Raw genomic sequence first — 17,459 nt, forward strand, 5'->3', positions numbered from 1 at the left:
TCGAGAAATCCAAAGATTAACGAATGGTACACCCTCGTCTTGCACTGTAATATCAAAAAGGCTGATGTTTTTATGAAACCGTTTAGTGGAGTAATTAAATCTAAAATATGTATATATTATAAGAGTGTGGAAACCAGAAACTTTTGCACTCAATACCCAAAATATCCTGATCGGGGGGGGAGATGGGACACTTTGTCAGACGAAATTTTTTTTTAATTTTCTTTTTACGGACCACCATTTAATGATAATCAGGAAAATAAGGTTACAGAATTATTCGACAGTATTAATACGACTTTATAAAACGCCCGTCAAAGCTGATTACTGTTTTTAAATATTAAAAAAATATGTAAAATATAAACAGTAGGCTATACTTTGAATAGGTAAAAAAATGCGAAACAGTAAGGTGCTATTTTTTAATGCTCGCTAAATCATAGTAAAGCCGATGAATTGTTCTAGTTTGCGTGTGCGAACGATTAAACTAGTTTCATAGCTTCATAAAACAACCTTAAATATTTCGTACAGTTTGACTTTGTTTCATAAAACTAGTTTTAGTTTTGTAAAAAAGCACTGAGATATAAGCATGAAGAAAATAGGCAGGGGTCAATATGACTTTAATTTGAGACAAAACAACAAAAAAATATCGGTTTAACGTTATATATATGAAGTTTACATGGTAGAGAAACTAGCACAGCCTGTTAAACTCGGTAGGTTAACTACAAGTTGCAGAATAGTGCTAATGTAAATATATTTCAATTTAGAGTCCCATCTTCCCCCACATTGTAGTTTTGTATGTTTTTATTGCCAAACTTTGAAAGATTTGATTTTAATTTAGTAATTTATACCTCAGAGGGTTTTTAACTATAAGATACTGATATAATAAAAAGATAATATTTTAAAAATATATTCGAAATTTGGTCATTTGTACTTGGTGATAATTTATGAGAAGTAGCTTGTGCCAAAAACAGGGTAATGATACTCAATTTGTAGCAAAAATAAAAACTTTATTAATAGTTATAATCAATTTTCTATTATTACAAGTTCATATACATTTGTAGGATACACTATTTATTCATTGATGTTCGAACGTTATCCATTGTCGTTCAAACAATACCATTGTTATGCAATAATATAATGTATAGGTAACATGTTAAAAATAGCCTATAGCAGTAGGGCAAGAAAAAGAATGTTTAGACTTAATTTTCAAAGCGTACAGTATTATTTTGTGTTATTTACGTATATTCCTATTTTTAAATACACTTAACAATCAAAATTAACAATGATTTTAAACTGTCCCATCTTATCCTGTGTGTTTTCGAATTTGTAAAATTTCACTTGTTGTGCGGATCGCTAAGTAACTCCTCGTGTGTTTTATTATATTTTATTAAATTGTTGTCAATTAATAAAGGAATGATAGTACTAATTCGTTGTATTACCCAAAAACCGTCATCTATTTTGATTTGGGAAATATTTGGCAATATGTGCTTAAGTGTCCTATCTTCCCCCATTGTACTATAGAAAAAATGCGTTCTACCTACTGCTCCACAGTCACCAATGGCAACTTAAAACCACTTTGTTGGTTACATCGAGTTTGTTTTTAGTCGAGCGTAGTCGACCGTTGTAGTAAAAGGGTTAATTAGTACTATGCTAATTAGTTTTAAACGTGCTTACGCATTAGATCTGTGATCTCTTGTCGATTTAAGGCTGTGCCAGTGAAAAAATAATAACTCTTTCTCGCCCAGAGTTTACAGCCAATATCAGCACTAGTTCAACAACCAGCGACAAAGGACTACCTAGTTTAACGTCTTTGAATGTGACTGTAATGCTTCTAGTTCGTGCACACGAAGAACAACTTTGACGAAAAATAATCTATTTGGCCATTACGTGCCCAATGAATCGGTAAGCTTTTTGTCCCCGATCTAGATGAGAATTTAGTTTTGTTGTCAATCCAGTTGTTGAAATAGGAAATAGGCTAATTTACTTTGATGGGCCATTTTAACGGATTGGTAAGTTTTGTACATATAAAGTTTTTGGCGTTAAGACAGTAAGGTTTATTTGCTTTAGCATACATTTGTGTCTGTAATTTTGTGAACAATATAATAACGTTTGTGTATTTAGTATTAGCTGGAACCGAACTGTATGAGAGTATGACCAATAAATTTACGTTATATCTATAGTGTCTTATAGATGCCGGCATATAAATAGTTATGATAAACAAGACATTCTGTTTGAATATTCAAAGTATCAGAAGAGACATGAATTTGCCATTGATGAACTTGGTATAAAAGGAAACATTTGGTTTGTTGATTATGGCTCAATTAGGTAAGTTTTAAACAGTCTGTATATTAATATTATATTCTCATGTCTAACAAAACAGTCTTCATAGGTTTAATTTAACCAAAAAAAAAATGTGAAGTTAGTTTTATGAGTTTTTCAAAGAAATAAAAATGCCAGTTGCATTGGAGTAAAAATCGCGTTGTTTTAATAAATTAAATCAAATCTCTTTTTAGTAGTTAACAAACGAAAGATTTAAATAAAAAACGTTCATTTTTATGCCAGAAAATCAGTTGTTGTAACTTCTTAATATCTACAGACCAATTTCGACAAAGAATGAGGGACCTTGTGCGAGCTCCTGTGACAGCTTTATCTTCCAATCCAACTTCTAATCGTATGGATGGTATTGTACCTAACAATGATATGATGTCAATAAGTGTAGTATCAAAACCAGCTATGCTACATAACAAGACCAATAACAAAGGTGAGAGTTATACCAATAACAAACAGTGGATTCTTCGGAATTTTGTTTTAAATTTTTATTAAGTATGAGAAACATAAGTGATGCAAATAGTCTGTGCTATCCTTATTTGAATTTCAGGTAAAGTTTAGGTAGTGGCGGGTTGCAATCTAGATCTTCTAGGTTATTCCTTTTGGTAGTAGGATGGATTTTATTATTATCCTAGTTTGTTCCCTTTTATAAGGAAGAAACCTTATAAATATAATTTTTAGTTCGGAATTAGTTTTTCCATTGATTTTGAACCAAGTTGTAGAGCCTAAAAACTTTCCCAAGAAATCCAAACCTACCTTTACAAACTTTCTGCTAGTAATAATCGTTCCAAGTTTTAGGAACCCTTTACACAGTATTGACAATTCCCATATTTACTTTCAAATATTTGTATAGTTGCGCCATTTAACTTTCGAAATGCAGTCCACTAAACTTTCAAAGTTGTTTATCTTACCCCTTCCCTTCCCTTTATTTTTTCCTATGTAATATTTATTTTTATTGAAACTTTAATTATTAACTGTAAAAAAATTCAGCCTGCCATTTTAACATCAGTTTTAAGCAAATGCCCCCAAAAACAGTAAATATGTTGTCATGTATAAGTAACATCAGTGTTAATATTAGGTCCTATTTTGGGTTAAATATTTTAAATTGTGTGTTAGGGTGACAGGTTAACTCAGTGTTTGGTTGGATATTTTTAGGAGAAAACCAAGTTTGGTGCTCTATACTAGTAGGGTAATACCAATAGGCCAAATGGTCACTTATGGGCTGTAGGGCACTAGGTGTTGGTTAATAGGACAACCAAATCCCAGGTCCAATTATTGCCATTCAGACTATTTAGATTTCCACAGTTGCAAAATCTATCTTACTTGTTTGCCATTTACACCATTCCAATGTTTGTATAAGGAGAAGATTGTTTGTTCAGTTGACATAGGTGTTCTATATTTGTTATGTAGCAGAGTAGTAATGAACACATACGTCACTTTGATAATATACTCTATTGGTCAATTAGAATACATATACCACAATATTAAAAATAGATCATGACAGTGTGTTTAAAAATATATACCATTACAAAATATATATGTTTTGTACAATTTCAGTTTAATAAAAGTTTAAAATTTATATTTGTTAACACACAAAGCCTTTATGTACACAACGTGTGGTATAGTTATGTGTATAATGTATGCCGTATGGTACATTTGTACTCATGGCATTTGTTTTAATTTACCTACAATTTATTATTTTTATTTTATGTTAATAGTTTAAATACAAACCACAATAATCTTAATCATGGTTTCCAACGGTTATTGTATGTTTTATTGTTTTAATACTGTTTTAAGTTTTCCAATATTAATATTGTTTTGGTTGATTAAAATTGAATTAACTTTAGTTGCCACACGCTACAGTATGTCACTTTATAAAACATGTTTATAATTTCAATTGAAATTTATTTCATGGCTTTGATTGTTTTATTGTCTCGTATTCCAAAGCAACCGATTGAATGAAGCTGAATAGAATGTCTGGGAATTTGAAAAGACATATAATATTACTTTCTGTGGGAGTCAAATCAGGCGAACATCAAATTGTATAGAAGAGGGTGCAATCATATTCCTTACTGTTATTGTGTTTTGTTACTCGAAATAACAATTACCTTTATTGTATGTTGGATAATACTTTCTGGTTATAGGCTTTATTCTGATAATAATAGTCGCAAATAAAGTTTTATGTTTTGAAGATACAAATTCAGTCTTGTTAATTAAAATAATATTCCGTAGTTTCCCACAAGTCTTGTATTCCTATATATATTATACAATTAAATAACAGTGTTGCGCAATGTATTTTCTTAATATTTCTCCTACCTAATTTTCCATATGCACATTTATAGGTCCCCAACAAAATGTTATCACCAATGATTCTCTTGCTTTGAGTGAATCTGCCATGCAACAACTCAATGCAGAAGAAATTGAAATTCTTCAAAAAATTGAACAACAAAATAGGTATATTTATATATTGTTGGCTATACATGTAAACTCTATGTTTATTTTTATTAATTTAAATAGAATAGTTCTTACTTTTTTTAATATAGACAATGTTATGAGTATATAATATAATTTAAATTAAAATAATAGCTACCCTATTTTAATCTAAAGTAATATTAATGATAAGATAGATATTACATTCCTACATTTGTTCGTTGATTGTGCTAAGACAATTAAATGATTATGACATCACAAGTGTGCTTTGTTTATTTTGGTTTCACTTTGACGTAAAGTGCTGATCACCACGATGTAATAATGCTCATTGTTCCTAGCCCACTTAATGCTTACGATATTAGTTTTATAAACAAGTGCTAATTCACTATGTCAGCATTTATCAGTTGGAATATAGGACAAGCAGTGTTTTAGGAAAAAAATGAATTTTGGTCAAAAAGGGGCGAGATTTTTAAAATGCACTTAGACTCATACACTGGTCAAACATATGAAACCTTATTGTTTAATGTGGTGAATACACCGAAGTCTTGCTTGTTTGAATATTATATATACACATGATGCTAGGTAATAGTGGTTTAATGCTTGAACTTGCATGCTGCAACATAGAGGCTGTTATATGTTACCCATAAGCTGGATTACTTTTCATTTTTACCCTCACAAAATACATGTAGACTTTATTTTTGTTTTTAAATACACAACCATATTCGTACTGCTCAGGATATGAATTGTCACTTTCACGGTAGTGTCATACTGTCATTTCAGGCTATTTTTGACAAAAATCATCACTCCCCTTTTATGAGTAATGTCAGTCTTAGTTTTCTTGTGTATGTTTTTTTAAGACTTGTTGTGCTAACCCATTTCAGGGGTTTTAAAACCTTGTAGCGTCAAATTATAAAACAAGAATATCGAGGACCTATGTGTGGCAAACAAATTTATAAAAGTCTATAGTTTACAACTTTAGGAAACGAACACCATCACTTTTTTATACATTGTTGGTAACTTGAGACAGGTCCACAACACACTAGACTAGGACCTGGGACTGTATGCTGTATCCTGATATTACAGCTTGATAAATAGTTTGGAAATTTCTAAAACTGGTGTTTTAATTAAAACGAACCAACTTTTATCTAAATCCAAGTTTCCTCGGCATACCTTGCCATAGGAACTATTTATATAAATGGAATGATAAATCTTTGGGTAAATCCTTATAGCATACCGTAGATGACTATCAGTCCTTTTGTCAACTAGTATGGTTCAGAAGTAAGTCTGTTTCACTCCATGTAACCTTTATGGATACGTGACAATCTGGACATGTCGCCGTAGCTCCTTACCCATATTGATAAATATAAGTCATGTTTTCGCCTAGCATGTGACGTGTTCATACCAATGCAAGCAGGAATACCCAGTTTATTGAATACTAATCTTACTTCGATCACTGCGTTATTAGAGGCGATACAAATGACGAGTAACGCTGTAGTTACAACACAATAAAAAGGCGATAATTACAGTATAGTTTTAAATAAACTCTGCTAGTGTCTACATATAACCACCATACTCTTTCACAGACTACTGGAAGCTGATAAGAAATCCCTCAAGTCAGTTTCAAGTGAGGGTGGGCATTCTGAGTCACGACGAAGCAGCAACGGTTCGGCCTCACCAACCTCAATGCACAGCGCTGGTAACGATACAAATAGCAACCAATCAAACGACACGGATAATAAAACATGGAACTTATGGGGGAAGATTGTAAATAATTGGAATGATTATCAGAAGAAGAATGGAAAACAACTGAAGGTAATTCTTTTTTCTGTAAATTGTTTCAATTTAAATATGTAACAAACCATAGTGCAAAATATGTGTGACACATATGTACTGTTTGTTATATGTAATATGGTGTTTTAGTTCTGGTTTAATTCCAGCAACCAGCATGCTTTCTATTTAGCCCAATATCTCAACACTCAGGGTCCCAGACTACAAGTATAATTTCATGTAACTTATTTATCCACACGTGACATGTATACAAGTTCCAGTATACATACCGGTGTTGGGTAATTGGTATCGTACGACGCGTGCACACACGTCACACATACGTTTTGATTAAGTCATATAAAGGTCATTCATATTTGCATTGCTTAACCACATAAGGAAAACTACGATGCTACACACATGTGTAATGTGACATACATATATAGATGTCAGTTGTCACTCCAGTTTGTGAATATTCATTATACACGGTTATGCATACATTGTCATGCATTTAGCATTTTGTAAAAGTGTTTAGTGTTGCTAACCTTTAAAAAATATATAACATATTACTGTAGGTATGTAACTTAATACCTATAAAGGCCCAGCTTTAAATAAGTTACATTGAAATGTTTTTATCTACACCATTTCCATTAATGTAATGCAGTTATAACAGTTACTACACCTATGCATCATCTGACTGTTCACCTTTAACACACCCCATACTTTGTGGTGAAATAAATATTTTCTCTCATTGTTGTTCGACAACCAGAACATTACGTAATGCATAAAGCACATTTGGATCTGTTTGCAGCACACCAACATTTTAAACACCTAAACAGTTTAAAACTTTTAATGTTAAAATAAAGTTTATTGTTAAATACTAGTAAAATTTTGATAAACATGTTATGCCACACACTTCTAGATCTCATATAAACATTTTTTGCATTTATAATGCATTAGAATAACAGTTCTCACCAGTGCAATGCATAGTTCGCGTGGTTGTGAAATATATCTATTACAGTGTTTCATAACCAAAGGTTGTTTTTATTGCAGTGTTTTACAACTAAAAGGTGTTTTTTCACAGTATTTTCAAGTTGTTTTTCAGTTAAAAACATACGAGTTAGTCTTACCCATTTTTAAAAACCTTTGATTTATTACTGTATTTTCGGACCACATTGTAGCGCATGTTGTTCCTTACAACGCAAGTTATTGCTCACACTACCTGACACTTAAATAAATGGCTGTGTTGACATCTAGACAAAACTTCCTGTAAGAATTAGTTTTTGGGATTTTCTGTAGACTTTAGTCTCAAGTTATAAAAGTTAGGTGATGTTAAACCAGATATTGTAAATTAGTTGTTTTTTACAACATTAACAAAAAATCGTTTACCCAGGAAATGATTCGAATGGGGATTCCCCATCATTTCCGAGGGTTGGCATGGCAACATCTGTGTAATGCACACTGTTCAACTTTCAAAGAGAAATATTCCGAACTTCTTCGACAAAATTCACCGTCAGAAAAACTCATAAGACGCGACATCGCACGCACGTACCCTGAGCAAGAGTTCTTTAAAGATAAAGATGGAATTGGACAAGAAGTTTTATTTAATGTTATCAAGGTAAAGTTGCCTACTGCTTTTTTTTCTACTTTTTACCTTTTACATTCGTGAGTGCCATTTACTATGATGAAGACGAGGTGTATGGGAGCGTCCTAATGTCAGTACCCAAATAAATGCAACATGAGCTGACAAAACAAATATAGTCTGCCTGGCAGCAACAGTGTTTTATTAAAGTAAAGGTATAATTGTAACTCTGTAGAGGATTCATAAACAGCATAATATTAAACAAGTGGTAATACACAACACACATTCGGCTGCATGGTTGGCAGAATGGCAGGTAAACCCCTGATGTTTTGTTTAACATTATTCTGTAAACTTTACAACTAATAAGGTGGTAGGGCAACAACAAACAAGTTACATTCATTCATTCAAAGGATTTTTGTATTTTAAGGAGCATGAACATTATACAGCATGAACTACTTCCTGTGTAGTATTTTGTGAGGATTTAATTGCCACGCTTGTAGCTGTCGGCATAAGCACTCTGTTTAGCAAAACTTTGCTGACATTACCAAAAACCTTTACATGAATATAAACATTATCAAATATTCAGTCTGCCACAAGTTTTATGGCACGAAAAACAATCAAAATCGAAAGTTTGTTTTATAGCATATCTTTTCATTTAAATAAATTTGGTAATGAAATCACCCAGTCACATTCAATACAATGATTTCTTATTCAAATTTGGCCCAAAACTTGGAAGTGACTTTTTTTAAACAGCAGCACCAGGTTTATTCATTAATTACTTTTGTTTAAACAAACAAACAAATCAATATTATGCCACTGCTCAGTTGTGATGTCATAATACTTCCTACAAACAGCAATCAGCATTGTGATGTCATAGTGAGTGACACGTCCTTAGCTTTTCATGATTAAACAAACAACTTTGAATGCTTGCAGCAGGTCAACTATCATTGTAGGTTCACCACTGGTAGTTGAATACACCTTGTATTGTGTGGTATATTGGGATTGAATAAAATAATCATTATGGTTAGGCACTGTAAATGTGAATGTGCATCAATTAGTTTTTCTTTTGTTTGCTTAGTAACATTATATTTAACTTCAGACATCAATAAAGATGGTTTTAGTTGTTAAACCGAAACCTTAAAAGTAAAGCGATGTGCCCTATATATTGGCTGTTATATTTGTACTGAAACTGGTTGTTATACTTGTGCCAAATCCAACCAAATGCTTTAGTTGTGACTCACATGTGTTGTTCCAATGTATTGCATTAATCAAGTTCATATTCTATAGCTCATTTATCATTGTTACTCACATGTCAAACACTGAACAGATGTCTTGTTTTTTGAAACATAATCTGAAGTGACATTGTTAAAATTAAGTTACATTCATAACTTTAAAAATAGGAACTTCATAAATTAATGTTGAAAACTGCAACTTTGAACCTGCTTGTTTGTATAGACAGATAAAAGCAGGATAAAAGTTGTATTAAGGTGTAAAACTAGGGTGCTAGAGCAAATTATTTCACTCCTGTTTCAAAAAATTGGAGTGACACGTCAAAAACACACATTCAAAAAGTAAAACACATATTCGAAAATTGTGGTGACACTTTAAAATATGCGTCACATGCTACCACAGTTTTCCTGATTCTCCTATATTCAGGACTGAAACTAAACTAGCTTATACATATTATAATTATATGTTCACCATACAGGCATACTCCTTGGTTGACCGTGAGGTTGGTTACTGCCAAGGCAGTGCGTTCATAGTTGGTTTACTCCTCATGCAAATGCCTGAGGAAGAAGCATTTGCTGTGTTTGTCTGCCTCATGAAAGAATATCGACTGCGCGAGCTTTTCAAACCATCCATGGCAGAACTAGGGCTCTGTATGTACCAGTTGGAGAATATGCTACAGGTTAGTTTGGTCCGAAATTTCCCCTTGAATAATTTTTTTTTCAATTCAACCAAGTTGTGCTCATATTTTATCCACATGTCTTTTGGAGTAATGAACCAACACTGGCGTAAATCTCAGGCTCCATTTCCCATGAAATGCCATGTTGTAGGACCTCACCCATGTAGAATAGAATGTCCTATTGTCTGTCATTTTGCCATTGTTTCTCTTGTTTTCTATCTTCAATATTTTAAATAAGTTATTTGTTATTATAATTAAACAAAACAAAAAATTATATATATATATATATATATATATATATGTGTGTGTGTCATGTTTGCTGTTATTATTTTTTACAAATGTCATAATGTCATTTTTTTGGATTTCTTTATTATTTTCCATATTTTTTATTTTTTTAATAAGATTTTGTTTATCTGGGTCATATTTAACAGGTTGTAAACACGCTGCACATATGTTGCTGTTATATGTTCTGCATTGCCAGCTGTTAATAATTGATTTAATGATCGTTAAACTCACATTCTGTACAATTGTGGATATTTATATGATGCATATATTGCATGTGCATTGTTAAGGCATTCAATACTATCTTATGTCATGTAAATTCCTGGTTATTGTATTCTTTAACTTGGTAAAGCTTTGTTGGGTGTTGGGGTAATAAGCGTATACTGCAATCATTGCAGTATATTGCATTTATAATAAATATATTTTAACAATGTTGTCCAAATTTTGTTATAAAATTAAAAGCATAATGCCCATGACCCTTAAAAAACCCATATTAATTGCCTTTTCTGCATACACCGAGCCATGACAAAGGTCCAGATCTGACATATAATGAGATACTGTGTTATTCCCAAGTTGTAGCACTGTACTTTTCTATACAAGCTGGTGTGTCATGACACCTATACCCACTGGTAGAATGACTATACCCGTAGGGAGAATATTAATGTTCCCTTTTTCTTACCCAGGAGCAAGCCCCAGATCTCTTCACTCACTTCCAAGCACAAGGTTTTCACACCTCCATGTTTGCATCACCGTGGTTTCTTACTTTGTTCGCTACAACCTTTGACCTCAACCTCGCTTCTCGTGTCTTAGATGTATTTATATCTGAGGTTGGATAAACTGTGTTTTTATTTTTAACAAGTTGTTCTTAATCTGTGCCTTTTGGTGTGCCATTTAAAGTTTATAAAGGGATTGCAGGATATTGTCTGGCAAATTTTTTCAATGCATCGCAACAAATATAGTTTCAGAACAATGGATATGTAGTGGGGCAGATACACCTTTCTATACCACTTTTCTGCTTTATTTTAAATTTATTGTTTCTTTTTGTCATTTGTAACCAACATACATAATGCTAGGGCATGGAGATCATATTTCGACTTAGCTTAGCTCTCTTGTTGAGCAGTGAAAAGGAGTTGCTTGCAATGGACATGGAGGGAATGTTGAAAGTAAGTTTGTTTTCGTTTGTAAACTTTGTTTCGCAACATAAATAAAACAGCCAAAAACTTATATCCTTAGTTTTAACGTCTATTTTTAAAAGGACATATGTACAAAACTTTATATTTAGACCCAAAGCTGTATATTAATGAGCCTATATATTGCATTGGTATATATTTACATTTATTCAAATCATCCACACACGGGCAATTAAGTGAATACAGAGTTTATCGATGTATTGATATAATAAATCATTGAATCAATACATTGGTTTTCATAATTGCCTTCAACCACTAAGGTATAATAAAGGTGTATATTACGCTTACATAAACGTTTTCCCAAACCTATATTATGTTGAAAACGACTCCATCTCTTTGCAATGTTACCTCTATTTCAAAATATAGGTTTACCTCTTATGTTTCCTTGTCCTCCTAACTAGTAACAATGGATCAAACTCGCCTGAAAATTAATTACCTAGCTTAATAATCACTCACGAGTCACTAAACACCCCCCCCAAATACTTCCAGCTCATTACCAAAGATCTGCCAAACTTTTACAACAAGGATCCAAATCTTTTGTTCCAACGAGCGTTTGCTCTCGTTAAATACAATCCAAAGAAAGTTAAACGGTATAAACTTTATTTCTTCTATAAAAATATTCCTAAACAAAATAATTATAAACAATACAAAAACCCTTTTCTCCATTTTAAATACCTTGTTTAAGTTTAAATGTTTAATATAAACTAACTGTTTGATTTTCAAATATTTTGATAAAAAACTAAAATCTTTCAATTTCTTTAAACTGGATGTAAACAAGTTGTTTAAATAAAATTAGTAGCGGATTTTATTTTGTTCTTTTTTTGCGTTTAAAAAAATTATCACCAACTTCCAGATTAGAGAAGGAGTACATGACGATGAGGAACAAGGAACAGGAGGAGCAAGTTGAGATGAGGAGGTTGAGAACCGAGAATCGGTTGCTACGACAACGACTTGATGAGCTTGAAGCAGAAAACGGACAACTTGCTGATAAATTGATTCAGGTATTTAGATGCTTGGTAGATATCATATTTTTGTACCATGAGTTATTTGATTTAAAGTGAATTCACTGCTGGGGTATATGCTTTAAATTTTTGGTTCCTTATAGACCCCAATGTTACTTTGTTGTTGTTTTATACTCTGTAGAACATTTTTGTGTTTCTAGCTGCGAGTTGCTTGATTTAGGATGCATCGTTGGCTGTCTTTGGATGTTAATTAATCTTGTGGTTTCATTTATAAATTCCTTTATTTGTGGTACTGATTAAATGTTTCAAACCTTGGTTTAGTGCCATGAGCTTAACTCTCATGATCTGGGTTACAACTGAAACCCTTTAACTTTAATCGTAACCTTCAGGATCGAGTAAACCGAGCATTAGAAGCGGAAGAAAAGATCATCATGGGTAAGGAGCTGAGTATTGCGAAGAGACAAGCAAGACTAGGGAAGAAGATCAACAGCCCTGCATCCCAGGATGAAGGTGGGAGCTCTTGCTTTGTAAAAAAATAAATAATTTTCTAGTTTTTGGTTCTGCTTTTTTCTCCCTTTCACCTCTTTAGAAAAACTAGGAAAGTCTCCATAAGTGCCCCGGACCTAATGGTATGTGGCAATTGACATTATCGTTTACTACTTACATAAAGTATATGGCAAACTACCATGGTAATAATTAATATTGGTAAACTGCGACCCAGTGGTCACTACTGGGCCATAAACCTTTGTGTGTTGGCATAAATAACTCCGAATTAAATCTCAGGTCCCATAGGCTATCCTACTGCGTATTCCCACGTGAAATGGATTAATGGAATATCAACAATAAACCGAATTTAAATATTTTTATTTCAACTCAGAAACCACCCCCCCCAGCAGCCCACAGCATTCCGAAACTTTCATCATGCATTTACAACAACAGCTTGTGCAAGCTAAACTACAAGAAGCTGAAGCTGCTTCTACCATTGTTGAACTTCAGGTATTTACATGTTTGCTTCTTTGTATTAACAATGATAACATACCTTGGTTTGTGTTTTTATGACACATTCTATATGGGTGAGGTTCTTGTTTAAGGACCCAGGATTTATGTCTAATTTGACCAATCACCCAAACCCAGACAGACTACTTATATATAATTAATAGTAGGAATAAAAGAACGTAACTTACGAATGTAAAACAAGTTAAGAAGGTTTCTGAAGGTATAACACTAGTGTCCTAAAACATACACTTCTTGTCCACTTAAAATTTATCACTCAAGTCCTTGCATGACATGTTATACAACCTGATATTTTCGCACATACTTTAACATGCTTCTATATACACCCAATAACACCCACATGCATCCATATACATCCAATAACACCCACATACATCCAGGATAAGTTATGCGATCTCCGTGAGAAGAATCGTGAACTTGTCGATCAATCGAAGGTGACTTCCCTCCAGGAGGAGCTGATCGCTGTGAAGATGCGGGAAGCTGAATCCAACCTCTCAATGAAGGAACTTGCTCATAAACTTCATCAATTGGAGGATAACTGGCAGGTGGGGTTTAATGCAGTGTTTTAATCCGGTGTTCATGATCAGATGAATGCATTCTTATATTTCTTTACAAAATAATTATATTAATATTATATTTCTATGATAGAAACACATGTCACGCATGGCTAATTCACGTCGCACAACACTGACGAGTTCGAAACAACACAAGGTGGCACTACAGGAGCTGCAAGAAGAAGTTTTATCTGCCAGGTTCCGGGAGACGAAGTTAAGTGCCGAACTTGCTGAGGGACGACATCGGATCATGGAACTTGAAACTGCGGTTCGTAACAAATACATATTTGTAAAAAAAGGTTAACAATTTTTTTTAGGAGTGTTTGTTTGTTCTATTATTATTTTTTTGTAATGCGTCAAAACGTCATAATGTTCAGTTAAAGAAATTGTTTCGTACTCCTACCTAAGTGTATAGAGACCACAAAATTGAAGAACCTTGTTTTTTCTTCACTAGAACCATTCTTATAGTTTGTAAAAAAGTTTTTCAAACAAGAATCAAAGATTTATAATATGTTTTTATGATTTATTTCTCACAGAACCAAGTGTGCAACTCCCAGCTCCGAAGATCAGATGAAGACCGATGTTTACACAAGGAGAGAAGTAGGGTTGCTGTTGATAACGAGAGAGTTTTACGACAGGAGTTGAATGAAGTGTCGGCGCGTCTTGCTCATACTGAAAGCAAGGTCAGTTTCTTTGTTTTATGTTAAATCAGTACAGATTATATAACGTACAACTTCGATCTTAGAAGAAATATATGTTTTAAGTTTCACCACCCAAACTGTTATGACAAGTTGACAACCATATTAATTGAATGAATGAATGAATGTAACTTACTTTATCCTCGCGTGGCCGGAAAATGACAGTCGTTATAACACAGGTTTAACACCTCGTGCCAGCTTACGAGTTACCATGTATGTTACTTTGTGGGTGATTATTTTTTTTTATGTATGGCTGATAATTTAGACAACCCATTAGTGACCACTGAGTTGGAGCAATTGCCGTTAAGTGTCTTGCTCAAGGACACATACGCCCACAATGGTAGCAGCGACGAGCCCTGAACCCATTACCTCTGGGTTACAGGCAGGCGCGCTAACCACTATGCCATGGCGCCGGTTTTTTAATTGAAATGATTAAGAATGTCTTGGGCCAAATTATAAGTTATTACACAATATAATTCCTCCAAAGGATTTATACTACTTAAGTTACAACTGTGAGCAAAAGCTGTATGAAGCACCCTTTTATAGTTTCTATAAAAACACCAAGGATTCAGGGTCAATATTTAATTTAATATTCCTGTTATTCGTCAGAACCAAGAAGCTTTGATGTCCTTAAGGTTACGCGAAGCCGATAGTTCAATGGAGATGGCTGAGTTAAAACAAGAAATTTCAAGCTTAAAAGTTAAGGTAATATTTTTGAACTGTTTTGCTGTTTTAATATTGATATGGAAATTGTTGTTTGGTAATAATTGACAAAAGCTAAACCACTTGAAATAAACCAGCCTTGGCAGTTATATAGGGAATAGCACAAATTTTTGTTAGTATTTTATATTTTAAAATTTACTGGTCATAAATAAGATGGTACCATTTTAGGTGAAGTATGTATCTCTTAAGAGTAAATTATTCTTGGGCCAAATTTTTTTCTGTTACTTCATTTGAAAACCGTGTAAAAGAAGCACTTGACCAGGACCAGATTCATGAAATTTATTATGGTTTCGTAATTTATGACTAAGATTTTACTTTTTTCTCAGTTATCCGAGACGTCCAGGTCCCAACCAAACCTCACAGGTTGCAACGGTGACTCCACCGATTCAAGCGAGATTATCCACCAACTACAGCGGAAAGTTTTAAAGCAGCAGCGGATGATTGACAGCTTGAGGTCACGGGAAGGTCACATGACAGCATCGAGTTCGGAATGCAGTGATGATGGAGACTTATTGTTCGACGCAACGATAACGTCGCGCGATTCACCACTTTTAATCGACACTGAAAGCTTAACTGTCATGGGTGACGCAGAATTAAACTTAAATAAAGATATTTTAGTTCTAGAGTAAGTTCTTGTCTAGCTAGCATCAAAATATACCAAAAGTGCAATAACCTGTGTAGAATATTTCCTACTATTGTATCGTACATTCAGTATGTCCAGGCACCGGTATATTAAAAATAATTTCATGATTTTAATTTAACAAAAGTCACATTCCCACTAACCTACTAACTGCTAGATTATTATTAACCCCCCCAAAAATAATTTTAAAAATTGGATAATTTTTTATTCATTTTTAAAAATTTGGTTGACAAGTTTCATTTGCTAGTAAATTATTCAGTTCTATTTTCATTTTTCTATATTCCCCTTAAGAGCATTTTCAACCACTATTAAACCATATAACCTGCTTTCATGCACCGCAATGCAAAATCTGCACTATCAAATGCACTATATAACCGACCAAAGAACATTTTGATTTCTTTAAAAAAATGGATTTGTGACTTTTGTTTCTTAATTGTTTCTGTTACAAATTTATTGCACAACAGATTTTTCAACGTGTTTAAATCTTTTGTAAAATTTGTTGATTGTTTTTTGCTTGCATTTTAAATTCAAATGTTCTCATTGACTGTGTTTTTGGATGGAAAACTCCATTTGGACATCAGCATGTGCCAATCTATTTGCTTGATAGAATGTTTTAAAGTTATAAGTGAATTTATATAAAGCAGTACTTCACTGCAGGGATAATATGTACGTGCGTACAATCACTTTTATATTGAACTAATTGCTTCCATACTCTTGGCCTGTTTTGTTATTTCTTGCTGCATTTATTTCACATTTTTGATTCTTTTCCTTGCCCATAGATAGCAATACCTTTTTTTGGTGCATTACAACAGTTGCATAAGTATTTTATTCCGACACTTCTGCGGAATTGATAAAGTATTACCCCCTTCATTCCAGCTACAGGCACTTCTCATTTAATCACCACAAATTTGAAGGTAAACCTTGTGTATAGTACACTCACCACATATAACATGTTGATTTTGTATCAGGGTGATTAACAAAATAAATATGTAGAAGCTTTCTAAATGTCTTCTCTTTGTTCATATGTTTTGGCTATGTTTCGATTCTTTGCTGAACAGAAAGCTAGAAAAGTGATAAAAATTAGTCACACTTTTTCAATTTAAATAGGTTATTTAATTTCATCAAAAGGTCAGTCACAGGATATGGTCATATGCAGGAGTCTGTTAATAAAAATGTTGGTTACTGTGTGTATATGACAATGTGTGTATCAGACATATACTTACTTTGGTGTGCATATGTATCATGTATGCAAAGCAATAGCTGATTTTAGAATAGAGTATATCACTCTATTTACGGCAGTTTTACGTAAATAATGTTTTATACAGTGTTTTTAAAACACCGATCGATTTTCGTTACTGGATAAAGAGTTTATTTTACCAATATTACTCCCCG

At 33.1% G+C, this 17,459-nt stretch overlaps 1 protein-coding gene across 1 annotated transcript; it reads left to right on the plus strand.

The window, feature by feature from the left end:
• The first annotated feature begins 2,100 nt into the window (after positions 1 to 2,100).
• Positions 2,101 to 17,089, plus strand: LOC149727729 (EVI5-like protein). The gene is made up of 17 exons (XM_089888634.1): positions 2,101 to 2,319; positions 2,591 to 2,755; positions 4,665 to 4,776; positions 6,336 to 6,564; positions 7,910 to 8,134; positions 9,807 to 10,007; positions 10,970 to 11,113; positions 11,360 to 11,449; positions 11,966 to 12,066; positions 12,330 to 12,477; positions 12,828 to 12,948; positions 13,316 to 13,434; positions 13,833 to 13,997; positions 14,101 to 14,274; positions 14,543 to 14,689; positions 15,314 to 15,409; positions 15,754 to 17,089. Exons 1-17 carry the CDS (start codon positions 2,307 to 2,309, stop codon positions 16,054 to 16,056), a joined length of 2,553 nt encoding a protein of 850 aa, XP_089744760.1. The 5' UTR covers positions 2,101 to 2,306; the 3' UTR covers positions 16,057 to 17,089.
• The last annotated feature ends 370 nt before the right edge of the window (positions 17,090 to 17,459 follow it).

This window comes from Ciona robusta, chromosome 11 (genome assembly GCF_009617815.1).
Source record: "Ciona robusta chromosome 11, ASM961781v2".
Lineage (NCBI taxonomy): Eukaryota > Metazoa > Chordata > Ascidiacea > Phlebobranchia > Cionidae > Ciona > Ciona robusta.

Excerpts from the sequence above, each read along its gene's own strand:
- LOC149727729 (XM_089888634.1), top strand. Across the intron at positions 13,435-13,832 it reads CTACCATTGTTGAACTTCAG|GATAAGTTATGCGATCTCCG; the intron begins GTATTTACATGT and ends ACATACATCCAG. Across the intron at positions 15,410-15,753 it reads TTTCAAGCTTAAAAGTTAAG|TTATCCGAGACGTCCAGGTC; the intron begins GTAATATTTTTG and ends CTTTTTTCTCAG.